The sequence below is a fragment of the Abramis brama genome, assembly GCF_963993115.1.
Source record: "Abramis brama genome assembly, chromosome: 12".
NCBI lineage: Eukaryota > Metazoa > Chordata > Actinopteri > Cypriniformes > Leuciscidae > Abramis > Abramis brama.
The window spans coordinates 778,862-788,843 of record NC_139974.1 but is presented as its reverse complement, the minus strand read 5'-3'; the positions used below and the strand labels follow the sequence as shown (position 1 = coordinate 788,843).

Genomic DNA, 9,982 nt, shown 5'->3' with positions numbered 1-9,982 from the left:
ATAGCTGATGAATCTTGGGAGGAAACATCTGAACATTATTCTTAGAAAGTTATTTAATCGGAAGGATCAGAGAACAGGAAACTCTCTCAGAGTTATGCAGAAACGCTCTTACAGTGACATTAATAACACTTCAGACTCTTCTCTCTCAAACACATTCAGTCATACTGACTCAACACTGACTTTACAGATGAATCTGACTTCTGTTCATCTCAGGTTTAATGGTGAAGCTGCTTATAAAGCACTACAGAAATAAAGCTGAATTGACTGTTCAGCGCTACATTATAATTTAATCATTAGTGAATGACAGGGTTTGGTCACAGCTATTCAGAGTCACTCCCACACCTCAAACGAAAGCATTTGCACGAGCTATTTGAGAAATGTTAGGCGTTCTCACTTTCAGTTCACAGAAGCTGTGAAACAGGATCTGCTCGCTTCTCGTTCCCTAAAGGTCGAGCTCAGCGGAGGCCGGCTCATCTTACCCCAGGACCCGAGGCCCAGGAGCTGCAGAACCCGTTTCTAGGGAAGCAAACGTGCAGAAAGCCCTGTTGTTTATTTACATGTTTACAAGGCGAAGCATAATCACATGATGCACACACCAAAAGTTCTTTCCAGTAATTGTTTTATTAAAAAAATAAATCTGAAAATGCTAAGTCTTTGTCATTTCTGGCTCAGGAAGAGCCCAATCGAGTGGCGTGAGCAGGCGCCGGCACAGAGCCGAGTCGGGCCGGAGTTCAGCCGGAGTTTAGCCAGAGTCACTTGTGCGCGTCAGTGTCCACGGGGCGGCTCAGCTTTCCCCCGTTCTCCTCACCGCATCAGGAACGCCAGGCCGGCGCCGATGCCCGCGCAGCCCACGACCGCCATCAGAGCGTTACGGACCATCGACTCCACGTCCTCCTCGCGGAAGAACTCCACAAACCCTTCCTGCAGAGAGAGAGAACACACACATGAGCAGAAGACACACACCAGATCTGAGACCTGAGCTCAGCTTCACTTCTGCTCAATGAACTCCGTGAGTGTGTGAGTGTGTGAGTAACACATGAGTGGAAAACACACTTAACACCGGTTCTGATACCTGAGCTCAGCTTCACTTCTGCTCAATGAACAAAGACCTTCACGTGTGCGTGTGTGTAACTATCTTTGTGAGGACCAGTTTGAGTTTTAGACCACTGGAGTGAGGACAAAGTGTAAAGTGAGGACATTTTTAAAGTGAGACCCCTTTAAAGGCCTCAAGGTTATGAGGTTAAGGGTAGGTTTAGGGTCAGGTTAGGCACTTAGTTGTGATGGGTAAGGTTAGGGTAAGCGGCTAGAGATCGTATTGTGTCAATGAATGTCCGCATAAAGATAGATGTACGCGTGTACGTGTGCGTGTGTGTGTGTGAGAGAACAGAGTTGAATTATGCAGAAGGAAACACAAGCCATTGTCATTTAGAGAGGTTCACTCAGTTGCCCTGCGTCTCATTGTCCACACTATACATCCTGAACCGTGAGAGATTAGAGTGTGTGTCCCGGAGTATAGCGTGTTGAAGAGTGTGTGTGTGTCCCAGAGTATAGCGTGTTGAAGAGTGTGTGTGTGTCCCAGAGTATAGCGTGCTGAAGAGTGTGTGTGTGTGTGTGTCCCGGAGTATAGCGTGTTGAAGAGTGTGTGTGTGTGTCCCAGAGTATAGCGTGTTGAAGAGTGTGTGTCCCAGAGTATAGCGTGTTGAAGAGTGTGTGTGTGTCCCAGAGTATAGCGTGTTGAAGAGTGTGTGTGTGTCCCAGAGTATAGCGTGTTGAAGAGTGTGTGTGTCCCAGAGTATAGCATGTGTGTGTGTCCCAGAGTATAGCGTGTGTGTGTGTCCCAGAGTATAGCGTGTGTGTGTGTCCCAGAGTCCAGAGTATAGCGTGTGTGTGTGTGTCCCAGAGTATAGCGTGTGTGTGTGTGTGTGTGTGTGTGTGTGTGTGTGTCCCAGAGTACAGTGTGTTGAAGAGTGTGTGTGTGTCCCAGAGTACAGTGTGTTGAAGAGTGTGTGTGCTAGAGTATAGTGTGTTGAAGAGTGTGTCTCAAGCCGTTGTGATATACACATTAGTGATATCTGGGTATTGCGCGGCGCTAATAGAGACGCAGCACTGACTCACCCAGCCGTTGTTGTTCCGCATCCAGTGGTGCTGTTCTGAGATCAGGTATGAGGAGATCTGCTGTGCCACGGCCTCCACACACTCCTCGCGCCGGCACTCCTTCAGGCGAGAACACACCACCGCCCCGAACGCCACCAGGCTCGTGATGCGGCCCCAGTTCGTGCTGCCGTCGCTGAACATGTTCTTCGCTATCGAGCCGATGAAGTCCATCGTGTCCTTCTCAGAGTCCATGTGGAGACGCTGCAACATCCCTGAGGAGACAGAGCAGAGTCAACATCAGATCAGACTCAGATCAGATATACACACACTACTGAACTCCGATCAGCTCACTGAACTACTGAACTCCGATCAGCTCACTGAACTACTGAACTAAGATCAGCTCACAGAACTACTGAACTCCGATCAGCTCACTGAACTACTGAACTAAGATCAGCTCATAGAACTACTGAACTCCGATCAGCTCACTGAACTACTGAACTAAGATCAGCTCACAGAACTACTGAACTCCGATCAGCTCACTGAACTACTGAACTAAGATCAGCTCACTGAACTACTGAACTCCGATCAGCTCACTGAACTACTGAACTAAGATCAGCTCATAGAACTACTGAACTCCGATCAGCTCACAGAACTACTGAACTAAGATCAGCTCACAGAACTTCTGAACTCAAATCATATAACTGAACTCAGATCAGCTCACAGAACTACTGAGCTAAGATCAGCTCACAGAACTACTGAACTAAGATCAGCTCACAGAACTTCTGAACTCAAATCATACAACTGAACTCAGATCAGCTCACAGAACTACTGAGCTAAGATCAGCTCACAGAACTACTGAACTAAGATCAGCTCACAGAACTACTGAGCTAAGATCAGCTCACAGAACTACTGAGCTAAGATCAGCTCACAGAACTACTGAACTCAGATCAGCTCACAGAACTACTGAACTAAGATCAGCTCACAGAACTACTGAACTAAGATCAGCTCACAGAACTTCTGAACTCAAATCATATAACTGAACTCAGATCAGCTCACAGAACTACTGAGCTAAGATCAGCTCACAGAACTACTGAACTAAGATCAGCTCACAGAACTTCTGAACTCAAATCATATAACTGAACTCAGATCAGCTCACAGAACTACTGAGCTAAGATCAGCTCACAGAACTACTGAACTAAGATCAGCTCACAGAACTTCTGAACTCAAATCATACAACTGAACTCAGATCAGCTCACAGAACTACTGAGCTAAGATCAGCTCACAGAACTACTGAACTAAGATCAGCTCACAGAACTTCTGAACTCAAATCATATAACTGAACTCAGATCAGCTCACAGAACTACTGAGCTAAGATCAGCTCACAGAACTACTGAGCTCAGATCAGCTCACAGAACTACTGAGCTCAGATCAGCTCACAGAACTACTGAGCTAAGATCAGCTCACAGAACTACTGAACTAAGATCAGCTCACAGAACTTCTGAACTCAGATCAGCTCACAGAACTTCTGAACTCAAATCATACAACTGAACTCAGATCAGCTCATAGAACTACTGAGCTAAGATCAGCTCACAGAACTTCTGAACTCAAATCATACAACTGAACTCAGATCAGCTCATAGAACTACTGAACTAAGATCAGCTCACAGAACTACTGAACTCAGATCAGCTCACAGAACTTCTGAACTCAAATCATACAACTGAACTCCGATCAGCTCACAGAACTACTGAACTCAGATCAGCTCACAGAACTACTGAACTAAGATCAGCTCACAGAACTACTGAACTAAGATCAGCTCATAGAACTACTGAGCTAAGATCAGCTCACAGAACTTCTGAACTCAAATCATACAACTGAGCTAAGATCAGCTCACAGAACTACTGAACTAAGATCAGCTCACAGAACTACTGAACTCAGATCAGCTCACAGAACTTCTGAACTCAAATCATACAACTGAACTCCGATCAGCTCACAGAACTACTGAACTCAGATCAGCTCACAGAACTACTGAACTAAGATCAGCTCACAGAACTACTGAACTAAGATCAGCTCATAGAACTACTGCTCATAGAACTACTGAATACTCATAGAACTAGAGCTCATAGAACTACTGAACTCAGATCAGCTCACAGAACTACTGAACTAAGATCAGCTCATAGAACTACTGAACTCAGATCAGCTCACAGAACTACTGAACTAAGATCAGCTCACAGAACTACTGAACTCAGATCAGCTCACAGAACTACTGAACTCAGATCAGCTCACAGAACTACTGAACTAAGATCAGCTCACAGAACTACTGAACTAAGATCAGCTCACAGAACTACTGAACTAAGATCAGCTCACAGAACTACTGAACTAAGATCAGCTCACAGAACTACTGAACTAAGATCAGCTCACAGAACTACTGAACTAAGATCAGCTCATAGAACTACTGAACTAAGATCAGCTCACAGAACTACTGAACTCAGATCAGCTCACAGAACTACTGAACTAAGATCAGCTCATAGAACTACTGAACTAAGATCAGCTCACAGAACTACTGAACTCAGATCAGCTGACAAAGTTACTGAACTCAGACCAGCTCATAGGAACTGAACATGACACACACATGAATCTCTACTCATGCAGTTCTGATGTAATGTTTATTGCACTATTGCATGATGCTGATAAGACACATTTTTTTTCCCTTTTCTTAAAAAAAACAAAATGGTACAAAGATGCCATTCAAATCATAAGTAATCCAATTATTAAAAAAAGGAATCTAAAAGTAATCAGAAGAATACATTACCTAAAACGGAATGTAATCTACTACCTAGTGTCATGGATTACATTCCCAACTACAGTTTTAGTCACGTCATTTGCAATCAGTAATAGATACATTTGCATAATACACAAGTTTGCGATTATACCGAAATTATATCCAATTCCGCTGGCCTCGCCCCCTTTTGACTGACAGCACATACCGGCTCTGGCCATTGGCAGCCTAAACTGCAGAGTTCACGTAATATCTCGCACTGATATCATTTTTATTAGCGATGCGTTAAAACTGTTCCACTCTGCACTTCTGAAGTGGTTAGTCAGTGTTTCTGAAAGCCGCCTCCCCCACACTGAGCCGAAGATAAGCGGAACTCCGGCTTTCCGAGAAGCGCGCTGACGAACTCTGCGGTTCACCAGATAAAGCCCTACCGAGAAAAACCCCCACCGAGGAACAGAAACGGCTTTATTTACGATCACAGAACTATAAGTAATACAAAATGAAACTAAACAAAATAGACTTAAGTGACAACTTACATCACTATCAGAAACGACACAAACAGAATAGAAGTAAAATTATAACTTCTTATAATTAGTCTATAAACTGACATCACGTGACTAGTTAAAAGTTAATCTTAAATCTCATTTTAGAGTAGTACTTTATATTGTATTCTACTGATGAGTTGATCTATGCTTGGATTTAGTACTTTAAATATTACATAAAAAAGACAAAGTCAAACAGCCGTACCGGGAGCGCGCATCTTACCTTTGTATACGATCTGGTGCTTCTCGAGAATCTCCCCAACGACGCGCTTCATTGTCGGCAGCGCGCTGTTATGGTTCTGTTCCGGTGAACACATTCCCGTGTGTGTGCGATAGAAGACCAGCAGGAGCTGTCGGGTATCACGGTCCAGTTCTGCGGAACCGAGCTCGTCTGAGTCCGGAGTGGACGGGAGAGAGCCGTCGGGCGCGGACACGAAGCGCCCGTCGAGCTGGAGGCCCTTCAGCCCGCTGGTTCCGTTCGTTCCCGGTCTCACCGGCTTTAACGCGGAGTCCATCTCATCCGCGCACCCGTCCAGCTCGTCCTCGTTGTGCGCTTTCAGCGAGGGCACGAGCGTCGTGTGCGCGCCCTGTGCTAAAAAACTAATCGCGGCCGTTCGCCTGATTCCTAAAGTCAGAGTCATAATTACGCTTACAAACAGAAGAAAAGGTGACAGATAAAACTTAAATACGGCCTGAACGATTAAGATCGAAGCTTAAATTTTGTTTTAAATGCTGAAGGTTAAAGCTCGACCGCGACGGTTATAGTGCTCGTGATGGTCGACACTCTTGTGCGAGTGAAGCGGAAGTAGGTAGAACAAGGATGGGTTTTATACTGTCTGCGTCATGACGTGTTCTTTTGCGTCATTTCCTTAACCCCGCCCCTGATACCCATATATGGCCTTTCCCTCTTCCTAGGAAATTCTCAATGTTCTTACCGAATATGTAGAACTGACTGAATGGAATATTTCACCTAAAGGTCAGAAATGTTTTATAAACCACGTTGTATTCGAAATGTTGTGGGATGAAGGTGAATATATATATATATATATATATATATATATATATATATATATATATATATATATATATATTTTTTTTTTTTATTATTATTATTAATTTAATGTTGATTCTAGGTGAATTCTTTATATAATTTCAGCTCAGATTAGTGAAATACAGGCCTAATGCAAAGTAATTCAGTCAAATCAGGAGGAACTCGAGCTGTGAGATAAAGAGATCAGTCAGTATGTAAAACTGAACCTGATATAGTGACCCTTCACCCTCTGACTCACGCTGAGCCAGCTTTACACTCAACACATCAGCTCACACTCCATACACACACACCTAGGCATTGCATTTGGAGTTTTTATATTATGTATATCTTATTGAATAGATATGATTACTTTCTGTCAAGTATTTTCGATAAAAAAGCTCAGTGTTGCTGTCACTATAGAGACCTCTGGTGGACATTGGCCTTCTATGATTATATATGACAATAGACTTGTAAATATGTTTAAATTATTGATATTCATGTGAGCAAAGCATGTAACATAATCTTTTATTTTTTAAAACTACCATAACATTCTTCACTCCAATATTTTACACACATAGCCTACATTTTACACAAGTTTTTTTGCATTGTGAAATTATTTGAAATTAGTGGAACATTTTACTCCCTCATACTCTAATATAAAGCATACTCTCTGATATCACTACACTTTTTTATGTTCTTTGTTTAGCTAAAAAAATCATTTTAATCTTTTTATGCTCTTAAATGATTGTACACTTTTATATGTATTTATCCGTCATGCAAAACAAAATGTTATTTTAACTTTAAATTATTTCTGCATCATGGTAATGTTTATTGCACCTTTAATTTTTGCAGATTTAATCAAAAACACGTATTATCGCAATTAATTATTATTATTATTATATTTTATAATCTAACCGTCATGAAAATAATGTCACAATGCTGAAAACAAAAAAAAAACACAATCCTACACAAAAGTGTGAGTAATTCTACATCACAGTAACAGTACAACATCAGCCAGTGAGAGAAATACTTAAAAATCTCTTTTTCCCCTCCAAAAGATCTGATATTATTAAAGTGCGTGAGCAATCTGGGGTTTATTAGTTCAGTCTGAGGTAAAAACAGGCAAACTGCTTCAGAAAACAGAACAGATACAGTTTTATTTATACTTATACAGGATTCTTTGATGAATAGAACGTTCAAAAGAATGGCGTTTATTTGAAATAGAATCTTTTGTAACATTATAAATGTCTTTACTGTCACTTTTTATAAATTTTATGCGTCTTTGATGAATAAAGCGTCTTTTTTAAATCTTACTGACCTCAAACATTTGAGTGCTAGTGTGACGTTGCTCAGCAATACCTCGTGTCAGGCCTATAACACACACGTTATTCCTCGACTGGACTGGTTTGGGACGCGCCCTGCTGGTTTCGTCAGCTCTCTCTCTCTCTCTCTCTCTCTCTGCCTCTCTCTCTCAGCCTCTCTCTCTCTCTCTCAGCCTCTCTCTCTCAGCCTCTCTCTCTCTCTCTCTCTCTGCCTCTCTCTCTCAGCCTCTCTCTCTCTCTCTCTCTCTCTCTCTCTCTGCCTCTCTCTCAGCCTCTCTCTCTCAGCCTCTCTCTCTCTCTCTCTCTCTCTCTCTGCCTCTCTCTCTCTCAGCCTCTCTCTCTCAGCCTCTCTCTCTCTCTCTCTGCCTCTCTCTCTCAGCCTCTCTCTCTCTCTCTCTGCCTCTCTCTCTCTCAGCCTCTCTCTCTCTCTCTCTCTCTCTCTCTCTGCCTCTCTCTCTCTCTCTCTGCCTCTCTCTCTCAGCCTCTCTCTCTCAGCCTCTCTCTCTCTCTCTCTCTCTCTCTCTGCCTCTCTCTCTCTCTCTCTGCCTCTCTCTCTCAGCCTCTCTCTCTCAGCCTCTCTCAGCCTCTCTCAGCCTCTCTCTCTCTCTCTCTCTGCCTCTCTCTCTCAGCCTCTCTCTCTCTCTCTCTGCCTCTCTCTCTGCCTCTCTCTCTCAGCCTCTCTCTCTCAGCCTCTCTCTCTCTCTCTCTGCCTCTCTCTCTCTCTCTCTCTCTCTCTCTCAGCCTCTCTCTCTCTCTCTCTGCCTCTCTCTCTCTCTCTGCCTCTCTCTCTCTCTCTCTCTCTCTCTCTCTCTCTCTGCCTCTCTCTCTCTCTCAGCCCAACCCTAGTGAATCTCCCATTAGATTTGATCTGCATCTTCAGTGTCTGGATCTTCTCTAGAGGTTTAAATCCCTCAACTACCCCCGAGAATAAACGCTATGACTTGTCTCAGTGTGTGTGTGTGTGTGTGTGTGTGTGTGTGTTTATCCGGCCAGTTTGCTGGCGAGAGCGCTGGGTTTCCTCTGAGGAAGATCCTGTGGTTTGGGAATATGGTCTCCGGTCACCAGCTTCTCTTCAGGGCCGGTTGCCAGCACGACTTTGCTCTTCATCTTGGCTTTTGCCATGTTATAATCGCCCGAGTCAAAGTACTTTTGCTACAAGGGGAGAGATTTACACGCATTTAGATCATAGTTAACTCAAAAATGAAAATGATCCCTTGATTTACTGTTGGCTCTACTCACTCCTTTCTGCAGCCTCTTCATCAGAAAGCCAGAACCGCCTGGTTTTTGTCCCAGATTTGGATATTTTGCCTTGAGTTTTGCCTCTTCGGACAGTATTGGGTTACAGATCTTTTCCGGAGAATCCTGCAAATACACATTTTTTAGACATTTCATTATATTTATTTGATATTTTACAGTTAATATCGCTTTAAAATTACAATATTTTCCCGTGAAGCTGATTTGAAACTATCTGTAATGTATAAAGCTGCTTTGAAACAATCTATATTGTTAAAAGCGCTATATAAATGAAGGTGACTTGACTTGACAATAAAGCGCCATATGAATATGAATAAATGTGATTTGACTATTTTAATGAATCAGTTCCGTCAAGTTATCAGAGCTAAATATTTAATTATAAATATTTATAGACAAAAATAATTTATCTTGATACAAGTAAAATGTGTTTACATTTGACAAGCGGAGAATATGTATACAACATGTTCTGCACTAACAAAATGACAACAAACACCGACCAATAGGAGTCTACTATCTATGTGACTGATGGACTGATCGACCAATCAGAGCGAGGATATGCTCGCAGAGTGGACGTGACCTCGGCGAGGATCCGTTAAATCACGATTTCTTTTTTATTCCTGTCTTAACAACAGTAAATACCAGTTAAAGTCATGAACTGGTTTTAAAATGACTGGTTATTTGTGTTTATGTTGTTTCATTCATTCATTGATCGCAGTGGCGGTACCTGCTTCTCTTCGGACTCCAGCTGCAGAGAGTCCGTGTCATGATTCTCTGACATGATTCCCCGCGACAGAAACACTGGAAATAAAAATGGTCTTTCGTCAATAACTAATAAAAATAGACTAACGTTAATGTTAGTCAAAGAGCAGCAGGGCGATAAACACTGCAATATATTTTGCCTTAAAGCCAAAATGGCGAATGGGCGGGATCAGGGTGAAAGTGGCCAATGAGAGCGCGACGTGAT

The 9,982-nt window shown here is 42.8% G+C and overlaps 2 protein-coding genes and 1 long non-coding RNA gene across 3 annotated transcripts; all 3 read right to left on the bottom strand.

Moving 5' to 3' along the window:
- Positions 1 to 602: 602 nt before the first annotated feature.
- Positions 603 to 6,220, bottom strand: mcl1a (MCL1 apoptosis regulator, BCL2 family member a). Its single transcript, XM_084131701.1, has 3 exons — positions 5,636 to 6,220; positions 2,116 to 2,366; positions 603 to 921 (listed from the first exon to the last, which is right to left on the bottom strand). Exons 1-3 carry the CDS (start codon positions 6,051 to 6,053, stop codon positions 805 to 807), a joined length of 786 nt encoding a protein of 261 aa, XP_083987827.1. The 5' UTR covers positions 6,054 to 6,220; the 3' UTR covers positions 603 to 804.
- Positions 6,221 to 6,950: 730 nt separating this feature from the next.
- On the bottom strand, positions 6,951 to 8,033 carry LOC311094045. The gene is made up of 2 exons (XR_014608547.1): positions 7,977 to 8,033; positions 6,951 to 7,918 (listed from the first exon to the last, which is right to left on the bottom strand). It is a non-coding gene; the product is annotated as an uncharacterized lncRNA (long non-coding RNA).
- Positions 8,034 to 8,122: 89 nt separating this feature from the next.
- On the bottom strand, positions 8,123 to 9,932 carry ensaa (endosulfine alpha a). The gene is made up of 3 exons (XM_084131757.1): positions 9,743 to 9,932; positions 9,004 to 9,126; positions 8,123 to 8,916 (listed from the first exon to the last, which is right to left on the bottom strand). Exons 1-3 carry the CDS (start codon positions 9,794 to 9,796, stop codon positions 8,746 to 8,748), a joined length of 348 nt encoding a protein of 115 aa, XP_083987883.1. The 5' UTR covers positions 9,797 to 9,932; the 3' UTR covers positions 8,123 to 8,745.
- Between the last annotated feature and the right edge of the window lie 50 nt (positions 9,933 to 9,982).

What these genes read in the sequence shown, in the direction of transcription:
- ensaa (XM_084131757.1), bottom strand. Translation starts at nt 9,796, where the DNA reads ATGTCAGAGAATCATGACACGGACTCTCTGCAGCTGGAGTCCGAAGAG. An exon ending in TGGAGTCCGAAGAGAAGCAG is followed by an intron (nt 9,127 to 9,742) that starts GTACCGCCACTG and finishes GTGTATTTGCAG; the next exon opens with GATTCTCCGGAAAAGATCTG. An exon ending in TGAAGAGGCTGCAGAAAGGA is followed by an intron (nt 8,917 to 9,003) that starts GTGAGTAGAGCC and finishes CTCCCCTTGTAG; the next exon opens with CAAAAGTACTTTGACTCGGG.
- mcl1a (XM_084131701.1), bottom strand. Translation starts at nt 6,053, where the DNA reads ATGACTCTGACTTTAGGAATCAGGCGAACGGCCGCGATTAGTTTTTTA. An exon ending in GCACCAGATCGTATACAAAG is followed by an intron (nt 2,367 to 5,635) that starts GTAAGATGCGCG and finishes CTGTCTCCTCAG; the next exon opens with GGATGTTGCAGCGTCTCCAC. An exon ending in TGCGGAACAACAACGGCTGG is followed by an intron (nt 922 to 2,115) that starts GTGAGTCAGTGC and finishes CTCTCTCTGCAG; the next exon opens with GAAGGGTTTGTGGAGTTCTT.